We start from the raw sequence: 18,292 nt of genomic DNA on the forward strand, positions 1-18,292 counted from the left end.
AGTGTAGATTAATATGGCAAAATTACTCAAAACCAAGAAATAAAGATGTGTAAAAGCAATGGTTCTGAATTTCAAAGGACCCAGAACACTGCTGCTAAAACACAGTTTTATATTGGAGTGGTCTGAATTTGTCTTTTTATTTCTTTGTAAATTGTAGAGTAAATTGATGAGGATAAAAATGCATAATTACTAGTTACCTACTGTAAAGTGATATGCTTAGATATCATTTTCTATACTCAGTAGTATAGGTATATAGTACAATTGTATATTAGCAAAAATTGTTAGCTATCTGTTGCTCCTGGGTCCTAGAATAAAGTCAGGTCAATTCTTAAAAACATAAAAATAAAAAATCCCTACTTGGTGAAATGCACCCTCACCCTCCGGTGATTTGTGCCATGCCAGTAACATTCTGATGGCTTCTCCAGCATACTGTGAAACTCTGTCATAGTGCTCCCAGGAAAAAGTAAGATTTTCTCCAGATCAACCACAATATCTAAACCTTGTTTGTATGTTTACAGCATGTCCACGTCCACGTGCTGCCCAGGAAGGCTGGGGATTTTAAGCACAATGACAGCATCTACGATGAGGTAAGATGGACAACTTTTGGCCATCCCTATTAGTTCATTTAAAAATGATTTTAGATTTTATTTAAATAAAAAAAGGATTTTTTTCACTGTCAGTCACTGTGTACAGGACACAAAAACATCTGAGTCAGTGTGGGCTTATACTTTGTAGGCTATGTGAAAAATGTTAAGAAATAGTTAAGGGTACCAGGAGTTGCATGGTTTTGTAAAAAATATGATCTGGGTACTTGATCAGTTTCTGTGATGGGCAATCAGATACTGATGAGATGTCTGTGACACAAGGCAGCCTATTTCCCATTCTCTCCTGCTCACCAGTAAGAACATAACTAAATGAAAACAGCACTATGGTGGCTGCTGACTTATCTTCTGGTTCTGCACAACTGGTATTGTTCTCCCAAGCTCATGCTCCAGTGTGTCACCACAGCAGTATGAAAGGACAATTCACTGCTAATGAACTGATTCACATGTGGCTGCTAATAATGTTAATTAAACATCTGAGTTTGAACAAATATCAGTGAGCTATATACAGTGGGGCAAAAAAGTATTTAGTCAGCCACCGATTGTGCAAGTTCCCCCACTCAAAATGATGACAGAGGTCAGTAATTTGCACCAGAGGTACACTCCAACTGTGAGAGACAGAATGTGAAAAAAAATCCATGAATCCACATGGTAGGATTTGTAAAGAATTTATTCGTAAATCAGGGTGGAAAATAAGTATTTGGTCACCTCAAACAAGGAAAATCTCTGGCTCTCACAGACCTGTAACGTCTTCTGTAAGAAGCTTTTCTGTCCCCCACTCGTTACCTGTATGAATGGCACCTGTTTGAACTCATCATCTGTATAAAAGACACCTGTCCACAGCCTCAAACAGTCAGACTCCAAACTCCGCCATGGCCAAGACCAAAGAGCTTTCGAAGGACACCAGGAAAAGTATTGTAGACCTGCACCAGACTGGGAAGAGTGACTCTACAATAGGCAAGCAGCTTGGTGTGAAAAAATCAACTGTGGGAGCAATCATCAGAAAATGGAAGACATACAAGACCACTGATAATCTCCCTCGATCTGGGGCTCCACGCAAGATCTCATCCCGTGGGGTCAAAATGATCATGAGAAGGGTGAGCAAAGATCCCAGAACCACACGGGGGGACCTGGTGAATGACCTGCAGAGAGCTGGGACCACAGTAACAAAGGCCACCATCAGTAACACACTACAACGGCAGGGAATCAAATCCCGCAGTGCCAGACGTGTTCCGCTGCTGAAGCCAGTGCATGTCCAGGCCCGTCTGACGTTTGCCAGAGAGCACATGGATGATACAGCAGAGGATTGGGAGAATGTCATGTGGTCAGATGAAACCAAAGTAGAACTTTTTGGTATAAACTCAACTCGTCGTGTTTGGAGGAAGAAGAATACTGAGTTGCATCCCAAGAACACCATACCTACTGTGAAGCATGGGGGTGGAAACATCATGCTATGGGGCTGTTTTTCTGCCAAGGGGACAGGACGACTGATCCGTGTTAAGGACAGAATGAATGGGGCCATGTATCGTGAGATTTTGAGCCAAAACCTCCTTCCATCAGTGAGAACTTTGAAGATGAAACGAGGCTGGGTCTTCCAACATGACAATGATCCAAAACACACCGCCCGGGCAACAAAGGAGTGGCTCCGTAAGAAGCATTTGAAAGTCCTGGAGTGGCCTAGCCAGTCTCCAGACCTCAACCCCATAGAAAATCTGTGGCGGGAGTTGAAAGTCCGTGTTGCTCGGCGACAGCCCCAAAACATCACTGCTCTCGAGAAGATCTGCATGGAGGAATGGGCCAAAATACCAGCTACTGTGTGTGCAAACCTGGGAAAGACCTATAGTAAACGTTTGACCTCTGTTATTGCCAACAAAGGTTATGTTACAAAGTATTGAGTTGTATTTTTGTTATTGACCAAATACTTATTTTCCACCCTGATTTACGAATAAATTCTTTACAAATCCTACCATGTGGATTCATGGATTTTTTTTTCACATTCTGTCTCTCACAGTTGGAGTGTACCTCTGGTGCAAATTACTGACCTCTGTCATCATTTTAGGTGGGGGAACTTGCACAATCGGTGGCTGACTAAATACTTTTTTGCCCCACTGTAACCCTCAGGAGCCAGAATCCCCAAACCAATGAACTATAGCACTTCACTATGAAAATAATGAACGTACCTTTCAGGCTATTTTAAATTTCACTGTGATATTTTGAATTTGTAACAAGAGAGTCTGTGGCAAATGAATATCAATGACTGGGGACTATGATATGAATATTCGAATAACCACGTCTAATAAAAAAGAGCTCTCTATACTTCCTTCTCCTGCCTAAGGGGAGAAATGAGACGTGCATTTCCACAGTGGAGTCCCAGCAGCAAAATGGAAATAGGTTTGTTTTTAATTTGCATGTGATCATAAGGTTTATTGCAAGAGCAGTGCCATTTATATTTTCCATATCACATCCAGCAAATGAGACATAGTTTGAAGATGTTTGTAGGAGCGTAAATGCATAGACAGATTTGTCTTAATTTCATGTTCAGTATTTTGCATGATAAATGTAATGGGTTGATACTTGGTTAGATTGGTCAGATGTCATGGCTCATTCGTTTGAGTAATATTTAATAGTAACATGCAAATGAATTATATTTTTTGGCACTGTAAGGTGGGGTGCTCATTTAGTATAATTAATTTATGTGTTTGTAAGGTAATTGTTGTTATTTATTTTTTATCTTGTGTGTGTTTATTATTGCATTTCTATAAGGTGCAATTTGAACATGTACCAAGAAAAAAAAAGGAAAAAAGACAGGAGATGCACTTATGTGTGTGGAGCCAACCCCTTTTTTGACCTCTTTGTCTCTCGTCATTCTTAAAAATTTTGGCAAAGTTGGAGGCTAAAAGGAAATCTGATGCTGAACACAAACAAATAGAAGCTGCTATAGACACTAGAACTGAAATGCATGCAATGCAGACTGCTCTTGCTGAGTCAGATGCAAAAATTGGAAGTTTTGCAAAAGTATAGCTATAAAGAGGACTTTGAACCCCACAAAAATGCTGTACCTGAGCCATAATAGCAGCAGATTTTAACAGCCTCTGGGGCCTCACCTAGCTCTGAGTAAGCGCTGCCCCCTATTTTCCAGCCTTCAACGGAACTTGCCTCACCCAGCTGGGTCAGTGATACTTTGGGCTTACATTGAGTTTTTTTTAACATTAGTTTGCTGAGTGATCGCTTTACACAAGCTATCAAACACCGGGCACTCGCCAAAGTCAACATTAAACCAAGCTGATGTTCGTGGAGGAATTTCTCAGTTTTCAGTGATTCAAAACTCATCCCAATTCCCAAACGTATAGAAAAAGCTTTGTTTTCAAAAATACTCGTGTACATGTGGGCGTAGCCTGTGTCTCCAAGCAGTCTCAAGAGTGTGGTAGAGATACCAGGAGACAGGTTATTACATGAGTGTGAATAGCCTATCCCTATGAGTACAGTAGAAAACTAGATTCTTTTAAATAACCATGTCATATTTTTCAGACAGGAAGCGACCACTTTGCAGTTCACAAGACAAGCAAGTTATGAAGTGCAAGCTCCACCAGCTGTTTAGGTTTTACATATAAATCACTGTGTTGACCTGATGTGCTAAGTGTAACTATTTAATTGATATTTTGAATCTTCTTACATATGCTCTCGCTTTTTTTCTATAAACAATAAAAGAAAATACAGTACAAGTACAAACAAGTTGAGGAACAAATTCATTATGATGAGTTTCTCAATTTTAATTTAGTGGATCAGATTTTTACATTGTGCAAGCAAAAACTGGTTACTGGGTCTCCATACTGAACTTAAAGAGTGGTCTCATGTACAGTTTTGAAGAAGAAAATCTGCACTCTGTAAACATTTTTTTAAACCCAATAACAGTTGATGTCTCAATGCATTTTCATGGACTAGTTAATACAGAAAACAATCCAAATTTGTTCTGACAATATATTATTACATATCACATCTTCATTGTCTTTGTAGTTACAAAACCACGATCAAGAGGATAAGGACATACCATCCAAGTGGAGATCAGAGGAAGAAATGGCAGCAGAAGCTTCAGATCTGAGGAAACAGCTCTAGAAACCTGAATGGTAAAATGGAAAAACCAATGATGTCAGTAATTCAATAAAGGCAGCACCGCCATGAACATAAAGTTAACATCTGCAATGTGAAATATAATAAAAAATATAATTGTATTTTATTTGACTTAATTTGATTATATGTATATTAAATCCTCAAAATCTTTGCTGAATTATGCTGTATATCAACCAACCAAGTCAACCAAAAGAAATCTAACTTGATCTAACTGAAATATAAAAGCTACACAGTGAATGTTTTCTTTCCTCCTAAGGTCAGCAGTATTGTACAGATGAAAGAAGGCAGTCACTGACATTTCTTTAATGAAACACAGAGGACATGTGCTTGAAAAAAGTAACCACCGTTCCTTACAGCATTACTGTATTATAGAATTGGTGTAGTATCTGTATTTGGACACTGTGCTTCACAGATTTTCAGGGCCAAGTAGGTTGACTTCACTTTTGCCTGAATCTACTATTTGAAAATAAAGGCCCTTCTGGCATTTATGTCTTACGAAACAGCTTGCAGCTTAACTAGGTTTCTTTTGTGTCATCAGGCTTCATAGCTAAGGTTTCTTTGAGTTTGGCAGTTTATTCCCTCCTGGGTATCAAAGTGTAAAAATCTTGTAGAATACTCCAGAAGAGTCAAATGTAGTTGCTAAAGGGGCTGAATTAACAGTCTGAATGATTTTCTAAATAAGTTTACAGATTGAGTGAGAAAAATTCCTTTATTAACATTTATAAAAATAAAATGTACTAAAATATTTATTAGATTATATAACAATTATTTAAATCAGTGACCTAAATTTGCACAAGAAATATAAGGTTGTCAAATATTATGAAATAACTGCATGATTATAGGAAAGATTCTTGTGGGCAAACTATCAGAAACATGCAGACTTTGTGACCTATTGAATAAAAATGAGCAATCACCAGTTACTAATGTTTGTGGATTGGACTGCCATTTCATTAGTTTGAAACATACAAAAATGGTATACAAATGTGTGTCTCTTTGTCATACAACAAAAAGTTGAAAGGATTAAAATTGTATTTTCTATAAGTATATAGACTATACGTTTATATTTCTCTTCAGCGCTCCTTCCTACGTTCCAGTGCCAGGGTCCACAGTGTTCATTGTTCAAATCCACTCATCGAAACAAAAGAATCCACATGAAATTGAATATTAGTGAATATTAATGTATCCATTTAAAAAAAAATGTAAATAAAGCTTTTTTTTGTCACTGAGCACTGCTACCATAAAAAATGTAAATAGTGTAAATAGTGGTTAAAGCTGTAAAAAGTGTGATTGGAGTTAAGACTTACGTCTACTGGAATTTTGGTGAAAAAGTCATGATAAAAACTACATCCTCTTTAAATTCTAAGGCTTTATGTATCATAAAAGAATATGTGAAAAATTAAGTACACTCTCACTGTTCACCACAGGAGTTCAGAGGGTAAGTAGCAGCCAGGTGCTAATCAAATGCACCTGATCAACTGATTATCAACCACCTCAGTAAAATACATGTTTTGGCAGTTTGCTAGTCTGTAGCATTCAGGTGTGCAAATTGCAGTAGATTTAGGCTTAAAAGACTATAAAATAATACCATAAGTGTAGGACGTCTCCCTCCCTGACGTGTTGAATGGGTTCTGCTGTAGGTTTGAAGCAATGAGGGAAGACAAAAAGAAAAAAATATTCTACCTCATGGCGAGCAGGTGCTGAGATTGTATACAGCTGAATGAAAGAGAACACTAAGAAAGGCCAACCTAGAAACGTTTCCATCCTTTCCCAATGAACCACTAAAGCTAGTTTCAGATGATCTGTTCCTGATGAACCCGCTAAAGAAAGGAGCTATTTCTTTGGAGTGAAGAACTGGGTACTAACATCACTGAAGATCAATGGACTAAGGCACAAGAACTGGTTCACTCCACTTCTGTCTGCTGCAGGCACGGACTACTACAATTTAAGGTCCTGCATAGGCTCCATCTGTCTAAATTGAAGGTTTCAAGGATGTTTCCAGGGGCTGACTCAAGATGTGATCGATGTGGCCAGAATTCTGCCTCGTTGTCACATATGTTTTGGACATGCCCCAACATCGCCACCTACTGGTCTAAAATATTTAAAACTTTGTCTGATATTTTTAAAAAACAGCTCCCCCCAGACCCAGTAATGGCACTTTTTGGTGTAGCTACAGTTAAATACTTAAATAATAAACAAATTCGTGCTTTGACTTTTATAAGATTGCCTGCAAGACGCCTTATACTTCTAAACTGGAAAAATAAAGCCCCCCCCAACTCACTCTGCTTTGTTAAGACACAATGCATCATTTACAGTTGGAGAAAATTACATTTTCATTGAGAGATAATGTTAACCAGCTTTACCTAATTTGGCAACCCTTTATAGATTACTTTAATAAGTAAACTGGGAGGGATGGCCTCCTCCCATATCTGCTCCAAGATTATACACATTGGTCTGGGCAGGTGGGGGTGGGGGGTGGAGGGGGGTTGTTTGTTTTGGGGGTTTTTTCTTCCTCTCCTTTGTATATACTTATTTAGGTATATGTATGTATAGACATAGATATATGATTGTTTATATAGTGGTAATTATATTTTATGTAAAAAGGAGGGGGAGAGGAAGGAAGGGAAAACACTATGTCACTGTGAATGAGATACATACTTTGTTGCCTGATTTGAGATATGAGTTGACCCTTTTTTTATTCAAAACATTTCATTTGTTCTACAGACAGGCACAATTAAACCCAATATTTAGCTTCATCATTAGGATTTTTATGCGTGATATCTGTTTGTAGACTTATATAATTGTATGTAATTATACATGTATGTTGTATATTGAGGTAGGATCAAATGAGTTTACCTTTAAGTCTGTTTGTACCAACCCTTTCTTTGTCTCATTATTGTTTAAAGTGTGTTTTGTTGTTATTTTAGTCATGTTCAAAATAAATCAATCATTCAGTGACAAAAAGAAAAAAGAAAAAAAAAGAAAAAAGAAAGGCCAACCTGCATGAAGCTGCAGAACCTGGTATTGAAAGACCTCATTCACTTCCTCATTCCTTCCTTGTTCCTTCAGTGGGCTGGTTTCAGTCATTATGCAAATGTGCTGTTTATAAGATTGGGGAAACCTGCAGTCAGCCGAGACTGAAGAAGTCACTGGATGAGTGACGACGCGTTTCTCCCACTGAAAACTCTACGTCCAGATGAACAGAATCAACCTCTTGGGATGTCTGGAGTCCTTCATTTGTTAATTCCTTTGAAAAGATAAACCCCCGTGTAGACATAGAACAGGCACTGTTCAATAATAAAGAGATTTTGGACCTTCCAACCTCACATACAATTCACTATTAACCTTTTCCCTTGTCACGTCTCGCTCTCAGAAGGAACAGTGGATATATTAGGGAAAGATTGTTGAATATGGAGCTGCCAACTAGAAGGAAAAGATGAAGGTAACAGAAGATTTATGTAGTAAAAACTGACATGCAGTTGGTGAGACAAAACAGTAACCTAAGACTAAGCTTAGATGGAGACAGAAGATCCACTGTATTGACCTCTGAAGGAAGGAGCCAAAATATATGCCTTGACATATATACCTTGGCAGACAACCTGAACAGGAACAAGTAGAAAATCGACGGGGCAGTGTACTCAAAATGAATAAACTGCCAAAAGTATTCACCCACCCGTCCAAATAATGTAATTCAGGAGTTCCAATCACTCTCATGGCCACAGGTATATAACATCAAACACCTAGACATGCAGGCTGCTTAGACAAGCACACTACAGACAAACATTTGTAAAAGAATAAGTCACTTTCAGGAGCTCAGAGATGTGATATATCATCTTTGCTACAAAGGAAGCTGTGAAAATTTCCTTGCTAATAAATATTCCACTGTCTGCCGTTAGGCATTATAACAAAGTGGAAGGGATGGGGAATGTCAGCAATTCAGCCATAGAGTGGCAGGCAACTTAATATCACGGAGTAAGATCAGTGGATGCTGAGGCAGGTCGTTAACTTTCTGCAGAGTCAGTCACTACAGACCTCCAAATTTCATGTAGCTTTCAAATTAGCAAACAAACAGTGTGTAGAGAGCTTCATGGGATTTGAGTCCATGGCCAACCAGCTGTATTCAAGCCTTGCATCACAAAGCACAGTGTAAAGAGTTGCAATGTATTGGTCTAAAGCACACCACCAGTGGAAACTAGAGCAGTGGTGTTGTGTTCTCTGGCATGATTAATCGTGCTTCTCTTTCTGGAAATCCAAAGGATCAGTCTGGGTTTGGCAGTTGCCAGGAGAACGGTACTTGTCTCACTGCACTGTGTCAAGTGTAGTTGGTTATTTTTCAGTGGTTGTGCTCACCGCCCCAGTTCCAGTGGAAGGAACTCCTAACGCTTTAGCATATCAAAACATTTTTGACAACTTCATGCTCCCAACTTTGTGGGAACAGTTTGGGGATTGCCCCTTCTTCTTCCAATATGACTGTGCACCAGTGCACGAAACAAAGTGTATAAATGGAGGAGTTAATTTGGTGTGGAAGAACTTGACTGGCCTGCACAGAGTTCTGACTTAAACTTGACAAAATACCTTTGGGATGAATTAGAGCAGAGGCTGTGAGCCAGGCCTTCTCATGCAACATCTCACAAATGCACTTCTGGAAGACTGGTCAAAAATTCTTGTTAACAAACTCCTAAACCTTGCAGAAAGCCTTCCCAAAAGAGGTGAGAACTATTTAGGTGGACGAGCAAATACTTTGGACAACTTGGCATGTGAAATCTCTGGTTCGGTCTTGTTTTTATCATTTAAGAAATGTGGCTAGGCCCGGTTTTATCTCGCTCTGAACTGGACATTGCTATACATGCATTTATTTCGTCACGCTTGGATTATTGTAATTCGCTGTTTATGTGTCTAAGCAAAGGTTCTCTGGATCGTCTGCAGGTTGTGCAAAACGCTGCAGCTAGGCTTTTGACAAAATCCTCCAAGTACTCACATGTGACACCATTGTTATCTCAGTTACACTGGCTTCCTGTTAAATTTAGAGTCGATTTTAAGATCCTGGTCTTGACCTACAGAGCTGTGCATGGACTGGCACCTGCCTACATCTGTGATCTGCTACAGCCCGATGTCCCCAGCAGGTCTTTGAGGTCATCTGATCAGGGCTCACTTGCTTTAAAAAATACTAAGAGGAGGACTGAGGGTGACAGAGCTTTTGCCACTGTGGCCCCCAGACTGTGGACTCTCTCCCCCAAGCATTAAGAACTGCGGACTCAGTAGCTGTTTTTAAAAAACAACTCAAAACTCACCTTTTAAAACTGCTTTTGGTTAATTTTTTGCCTGTTTTATTTTCTCTTTTTAAATCTTTTTATGACTTGTAATCTTATGTGCAGCACTTTGTGATTCTGTCTTGAAAGGTGCTATATAAATAAACATTTATTTATTTATTTATTTATTTAACTTAGTGTGTGTTTACAATTGGTAAAACTTGAATTGCAGTGTAAATCACCATTAGTTATTTTACTTGCAATTTTAGATCTGATAGATCTCATTGTCAACCAAGTAAAATGAAAAATATGAAATAACAAATCTGTTAAGACACAATAACAATATTAAATATTATTATAAATGTACCACTTTCAGTTTTCTTTCTGAACACACAGGTAATGTACAGATTGTATATTGTACTAAGTTGCAAAATGAGGATTGGTGGCCAAACCAGGGTTTTTAACCAATAAAATATTTAACTTCATTGCTTGTGATTGTTGTTTTCATTTCTTTGCTTTTTGGAGCTGATAGTAGACCACTTTTAGAGCACTATTGTAGAACAACAGTGCTGTGAAAGAGAAGAAGCTGAAGGATGACACAGGTAAGATCTAGATTAATGAGAAGGATCAAGCAGCAATTAACTGCAGGTGACGTCAATCATCTCATTTTAGCCAAGCTCAACAGCAGCCTAGGAGAACATCTTGATACAACACTTTATTTTGATAAATGATGTTTATGACTGAAGGAAAAAATTAAATCTAGACTTAATAGTTTGCACGTGAATCAGGGCTGAAACAACAAATTTGTAAACAGTGGGTGGTGGTGGCAGAAATGAAGGTCAACTCAGTCCGCCTACCAGAAACAAGTTTTTCATTGGTCAATTCTGTCAGGGTAAGTAGTGCCTATGGGGAAATCTAAAAAGACACTTTGAGAAATCATACCCAAGTAAAGCAACGTCCTTCCTTTCATTTTAGTGTTCTGTTATAAACCTTGTCTCAAGCCTGTTTGCATCTAATGTTTAAATTACTGCCAAATCTGTATAGGGTAAGTGATCTAATGAGCATGAGTGAAAACAATGTGTTGAGCTTGTCAAGCTAAGGCCTTTTTTGTTAAGCTACTTTTTGTTGGTTTTTGCCCTTTTGTCTTGGACGGGCAATTGATTCAAGATCAGCGTGCTAGACAATCTACCAGTGGCTTTGTGTTAACTGAGATCTGCATTTTCTGTTAACCCCAAATGTGGCATTATTATTTATTCCTAGTGCTATAACGATAAAGTAATAAAACATTTAAAAAACTAATAAATATAAATTAATGTATTTATGATGATTCACTTTGTTTGATTATCCACTCTGTGCATGCAGAAAGCTTATTAAATGTTTAAACTGTAGATACAATAATTTTGCTGCTGTAAAATCAGCATATTTGAAATATAAAGTCAATTTGTTTCCTAATGTATTTTCTTTAAAATACATTGTGTTTTTAAAAAATATTGCAATTATAATAATCCATAATTATGTGTATATGCATATTAGATAGATTTTCAGTGAAATAAAAACCCTTCAGAAAGGTAAGAAAAGCCATGTAACTTACTTTAAAACTAAATATGTTCCCTAAAACGGTGACAGAGCTACAGACCTACGACAGCCTTACTCAGTTAGCTAATGCGCAGCACTACTTGTGCAGTTAATAAAAGGACAGGTAATGTTTTGTCTTGCTGTTGCACACATAGTGTGCTTATTTATTTCAATTCATCAGTTGCCACAAGACAAGTTAACCTAAAGTAATAACATAATACTCCTTTGGGCACTATAGTGTATAGCAGCGGTCCCCAAATTAAAAACACAATTTAAGAAAGAGAAATAAGGTAATGATTGTACTTATTAACACAAGTTAATCTGAAGTTCATCGGATCTGACTCTGCCAGGGGTAAGTGCAGCCACTCAGCCTCTACTCACTGTGGTCATAGAAGCAGGTGCAGATGTGTCACAAGTTAATCTAGTAGTATGCTTTGGCACTTGGCCACAGGTGGCAGCAGTGGACTGACCTCAACTGAGACTGCTCCAGCTGCTGTGTGATAGTCAGTGAATCTGCTACAAACTGAAGATCATATGCAAGTTTTGGAAATTAAATCATGAATCCTCCTAACTTAGATTTCAAAAAAAGATTGTTGTGTTTGGCTTTGTTCAAACAAACGTTAGATCTGTTTAACGTTACACAGAAGTCCATTTGGCTCAACACCACTGAACGGAAGCAGCAAAATGACAGAGCTAACATTAACAGTGTGTTGAAAGATTTTGAGTTTTGTGTTATGTTTATTTGTAGCTTCATTTAAAGGAAGAAGAGCTTGTGAATTGGACAATTGCAGGAAAAGGGAGTGAGACGTGTGCAGAAAAAATGTGCTGTGTCAGCAGAACAGTTACCTCCTGTTTCAACAGATAAGCTAACGGTCTCTCCTTTTAAGGAGATGTTATTGAGTTCTGTACATGCCACACCTACTGCTGTGAAAGCTTGCTTGGTATAAATAAAGAATGTGCTGACAGCCCCGTGCGATTCCTCTGTGACACACAGACGCTGCACACGTTGGTGCAGTGTCGGGGCATCGTCCATGCACATGTAAAAGATATCTGAGTCTGAGTTTCTTTGCCTTCTAACAATTTTCTCCTCACACAGTGCAGTGAATCCTGCTTGTGCCACGATTTTCAGGACAGGATATTCACAGACTTTCAGCTTGTTATGTTTATGGATATAATACTGACTTTAATTATCCATAAAAGCGTCACATTCTCTGTAAGATTAAGGTCAACTACTGAACTGCATATATTTTAAAGTAAAGGCTTTAAAGCCAAAAGAAACTGAACCGCATTAAGTACTAACATCACTCATGTCAGATAACTTTGCCGACATGTGGCAAACAGTAATTTAGCAATCACCATTTTTTCCGTCTGTATCTTGAAGTCCCATAGGACCTTAGTTTGGCTATTCTCCACCACCCTTGGGGGCGCCTCCCATTTTGACCTCGGGAAACAGATGTTTCTGAATACTATGACAGCCACACCGGCCTTCGGTTAGCTGTTCTTGGTGTCTCTCATTGACGAGCAGCTGGTTGATTTGTGCTGCCAGACGCTCGTGGAGTGCAGTCAGCTTCTTGAGCCAGGAGGCGTGAACCATGTCAGGGCCTGGTGCTGTCCAATTCGTCATACTGGAGACCCTTTCTTGGATGTCTGCCACTGTGATGGTTACTGAGCCCTGTCAAGGAAGGTTGCTGTGGTCGCTTAGATCCACTAGCCACTGAGCATTGGTTGCATCCTTCTCCCATATGCTCTTCCAGTATTGCTCAGTCTCCAGCTCATCTTGGTGGTGCTGTTTTCATGTTGTTCCCCTGCCACTGCGGAGAACAACATGAGAACAGAGCCATCAAGATCAGCTGATTCTCCTGTCTTCTGTCTCTCTGGTGTACCTCTTCAAGCGGCTGGCCAAGGCTGTGAGTCTTTGCTTGGTAGTTTCCAAAGCCTCAGGAATGGACAGCTTGCTGGCACCTTCTTCATCGCACCTTTCTCCAGCTTCAATAGTTGGTTAACCTCCCTCCGTGCTACTTTGATCTTGGCCTCTAGTCTTGTAGCCAAGCATTTCACTGATCACTGCTGCGGTGGTGTAGATCACCTGATTAGTGTCGTGCTAGGTATCGTCCGCTTCTTAGGAGGGCAAAGCTAGGAGCACAAACAACAGTGTAGAAAAATCCAGGCCTGAGTCTGTCCAACCAATTAAGAGAGCTCTTTATGTTGCACCATGTGGTTAACTTGCATTTCAAATGAGATAGCTAATCCAATAATTAATCTATGAGCTAATCAGGAGCAAACAGGAAAGGGAAATGGATTTTCAAATGAGGAGTGTAATTGCCTTTTTAAATGTCAAAAATAAATCTTTGATTTTTGAAACCATTTACTTTCTTTCTCTCTTTCTTAAATTTTGTTTTAAAAAAGATTTTGAAAATCTGTTTTTGAAATGTGATTTTTATTGAGAGTTTAATTTTGTTTTTTCAATCTTCAATTTGAAGTATTTATTGATGGATTAAAAATTCATTTTGAAAAATAAATGTAAAAATAGTGTTTTTATTTAAAATGAAATTATTAAATAATAAATTAGTAGTGTTTGAAGAAATGAAATACTGTAAAAAATGAATTTGTAAATTAATTTACAAATACATAATTTATTCATACGTTTCATTATTTAAGCACAGAATTCTTTATTTTGATGCATGTGGCTTTTATGGTCCCCTGTGGTGAATGAGATCATTGTGCACTATCCTTTGGTAAATGGTAAATGGCCTGTATTTGTATAGCCCTTTACTAGTCCCTAAGGACCCCAAAGCACTTTACACATTCAGTCATTCACACATTCACACACTGGTGATGGCAGCTACATTGTAGCCACAGCCATCCTGGGGCGCACTGACAGAGGCGAGGCTGCTGGACACACACTGGCGCCACCGGGCCCTCTGACCACCACCAAAAAACTACTTTTAAAAAACCTTAATTGGGATTCATGATAAAAGCGAAGTTAAGCCACAATGTTAAAATCTCTGTTTGAAAAGGAATAACAAAGAACACAAGCATGGACAAGGAAAAGATACAGGTATCACACACATTACAAATACATAGATAAAAATTAATTAGCAGACGTGAGAACAGGGCTCATGATGAGATGGTGAGAAGCCAGGGGTGGACTACTGTCTGCAAAGGCAAGAAGGCTCACCGCTAATAAACCAAACCAAAACTCTTAATTTTCTTATCCTAAATCAAACTGAAAATTTTGAGAGAGGATGTCACATTTCACATTTTGCAGTTCACTTTGCAGAGTTTTTTTTTTTTCAAACCTTGGAATGTGAAGAGGATGTATGATTCAATTAGATTATGTGGCTGAATGTACTGGAGCTCATAATGTCATACCATAACATCTCAAAATATGAAAAAAACGCCCAAAGTGTGTAATGACTTTGCATTATTCCCAGGAGGGAAGTACCGGAGACAGGCCACAAGATGGTGACAGAAGAAAAGGATCGAGTGCAATAAGAAATACCCATGTGATTAATTCATAGCACTGTTTTTGGCTGGTAAAATACAACTTTTTGTCATTCTGTATGTTTTCTCGTTTTGCATTATTGAACAGTTGTTTCCTATAAACTACTACGACTACACAAATGAAGACAGAAGCTGAAACATAAATGCATGCATCTGGCTTCTCCTATTATGAAGGGCATGAATAATAATACTGAGAAAACAGATAGAAACTTAACCTTTATTATGTTACTAAATGCTCGTTTAAAACGTAGCAATCACTACCACTATAAATGGTGTTTATTGTCTTCATGTTTTCATAGTTTTCCTATTTAACAAAATTCAACATTAAACATTTGAGAAAAGAGGAAAATAGTGATAACCTTGTGATGCAACAACAGCATGACAATAGTAAGCACAGTTGAAGGTCAGCTGTGCTTACCAGTTGAAGGCCTGCTGCTGTTTAGTAAAGTTAACTTTTAAGCCTATGACAAAATGGGTGATACCAGCTAATTTGAATATGCTAGCGAAAGGGATTTTCCCTGGCCATTCCCAGGAAGAACTACAGTTTTTTTTAAACACATGAGATCTGCCAAGATTATTATCACAGAGGTGAAAGCAAACAGTAGCATAAGTCCTAGCTCTGGGGCTTTTTACCTGAATCTCTAAAAATAAAAATAAGTTTGACTTTGAACATATAGGTTGGGCTCCCTGGATTTCATGTCAGGGCTCTAGACTAACTTTTTGCCATGGGCGTACCGGTACGCCTAACTTTAAAAAGTTAGGCGTACCGGCACAAAAGTTAGGCGCACACAAATTTTATAATAATTTATGTAATATAATGTGTTTTTCTGGATACACTGTGCTTTTTCAGCATTCAAAGATTGATGACACCGTGTCAGAGCACTGGCTATGAATTTCAGAACGATCAGGCCTTAACTTAACAGAAAAGTTAGCAATAGTTCTTTTCCTATTACAGCTACATCCACTCTGTCGGGCCCAGGCTGCTCACTAGGGCTGGGTATCATCACTGATTTCTATAATCCATTCGATTCCGGTTTTCAAAGTCCCGATTCGATTCAACTTAGCCTCAGACAGTCAGAAATATTATAATGCTGATCACTTATCAGTACTGACTTCATCAGAATTGTGAACATCACAGCAGATGCCTTTGTGTGAAAGTAACTGAGAATAAAACAGAAAAACATGAAGGAGATTTTCCTGGTCTGGCTTTTTATAGCAGATAACCTTAAAAATATTCTACAAACATCCTCCCGCTTCTCTCTTCTGAGGGGCACCAGACAGGGATGCCCACTCTCCCCTTCACTGTTTGCAATTTTTATTGAGCCATTAGCAGCAGCAATTAGACAGGCTACAACAATTAAGGGCATAAAATGTAAGAATATAGAACATAAAATCAGCCTTTATGCAGATGATGTGTTACTTTTTCTCCAAAACTCACAAACCAATATCTCTGGGGTAATTACATTGATAAATTCCTTCTCAAGTGTCTCAGATTATTCAGTTAACTGGTCGAAATCAACAGTTCTTCCGATTAATTGCTCCTTCCATAATTCTTCTCCTTCCCCACTGCAATGTGGAAATATAAAATATTTAGGTATCAATGTCTCTCCTAAACTTTCAGAATTAACTAAATTAAACCACATCCCACTTTTAAAGACAGTAGAAGGCGACCTGGCTAGATGGAAATCTTTACCCATATCACTCATGGGAAGGGTCGCCGCTATAAAAATGATGATCTTGCCAAAAATAAACTATTTATTTTCAATGATCCCAAATAAGCCATCACAAGATTGGTTCAGATCTCTAGACTCGTACATTTCTAAATTCCTTTGGAAAGATAAACCCCCACGTATCAGCTTAAAAACACTACAAAGGACCAAGGATAAAGGAGGATTAGATCTGCCTAACTTTAATCACTATTTTTTAGCCAACAGGCTTCAGTTCATCTCTAGATGGTTTAAACACACCTTCTTAGATGAACCTTGGATAGATGTAGAACAGGCACTATGTAATAACCTAGAAATTTCAGACCTACCATTTATCAGCTCAAACATCAAACGACATGAATGCTTTAAAAGCATCAATATTAGCTCTTCTCTGACAGCATGGTGGGAGTTTCTAAAAATGACAGAGTCTTCATTAATCCCATGCAAACGTACACCTATGTGGAACAATCCGGACATATTACAAAACAATAATATGATAAACTTTCCAGATTGGAGTTGCAAAGGAATTAAATACTTGGAACATATATTGGAAGGAACAGACTTTATTTCGTTTGACAGACTAGTTATACAATATGGGATCAACAAGAAATGATTTTTGGAATATCAACAAATTAAATCCATAGTAAAAAAGAAATTTAATCCCAGTGAAGCTGAATTACAAACACCATCAAGTGTGGTACAATTTCTTAGTCTAAAACCCCCCAAATTATTGTCTAAAATATACAGAACACTTTCTAAAATAGATGAATCAATATCCCTTCCTATTGCAAAATGGGAAGCAGATTTATCAATCAACTTAGACCCAAACCTTTGGTCTCAGATATGCTTAAAAACCTTTCAATGGATCAGAAATCCCAGTTTGCAATTAATACAATACAAAATATTACACAGAGTGCACTATACTGGTCATAGGATGTTCAAGATGGGCTATACGCCTTCCAACAACTGCTCACACTGCACAGCAAATACACCGGACAATTACATCCACGCTCTTTGGTTCTGTCCACCAGTTCAGAAGTTTTGGCGTGAGATATGTGAAGACTTATCAAAGTGTCTGAAATGTAACATTCCAGCCTCCCCTTTAGTATGCTTGCTGGGCAACTTGGATGAGGTCACTGCAGAAATAAACACAGCCCACGTTGTTTTTACGGCCCTATGCATTGCCAAGAAAATGGTGCTCATTAACTGGAAAAATAAAAATAATCTTAATTCTAACCAATATAAAAACCATCTAATAGATCACATTAGTCTTGATACAGCCTCTGTCATCACATTTGATCAATCCCTTTGGGCTCCTTTGATCGGCTTCATCACCTAGTGGGGGTGGGGGGTCATGGTTTGGTCCTGCCTTCGCTATTGTGGTTGATGTGGGGGTAGGGACGGCCTTAGGGCGTCTGGGGAGTCCCTAGGGACGTTTCCCTGGAGGGCCTAACCTGGGGGATGTGGCCATGACCTGGTTAGAAGCTCTGGGGCTCTTGGATGGTGTTTTCCTTGTGGCTGCGTACAGCGG

General features: G+C 38.5%; 1 protein-coding gene across 2 annotated transcripts in view; it reads left to right on the plus strand.

Annotated features, from left to right (window-relative positions):
* fhit (fragile histidine triad diadenosine triphosphatase) overlaps positions 1 to 10,158 on the plus strand; it is a 197,418-nt gene extending 187,260 nt beyond the window's left edge. For both annotated transcript variants that reach the window (XM_084927313.1, XM_084927314.1), the window contains 2 exons: positions 519 to 587; positions 4,617 to 10,158. In XM_084927313.1, the coding sequence (XP_084783439.1) occupies positions 519 to 587; positions 4,617 to 4,715 (168 nt within the window). In that variant the 3' untranslated portion in view covers positions 4,716 to 10,158. The remainder of the gene's footprint in view (positions 1 to 518; positions 588 to 4,616) is intronic.
* Positions 10,159 to 18,292: the final 8,134 nt, after the last annotated feature.

The sequence above is a fragment of the Perissodus microlepis genome, chromosome 5 (assembly GCF_051167445.1).
Source record: "Perissodus microlepis isolate ML-2025 ecotype Zambia chromosome 5, ASM5116744v1, whole genome shotgun sequence".
NCBI classification, from domain to species: Eukaryota; Metazoa; Chordata; class Actinopteri; order Cichliformes; family Cichlidae; genus Perissodus; species Perissodus microlepis.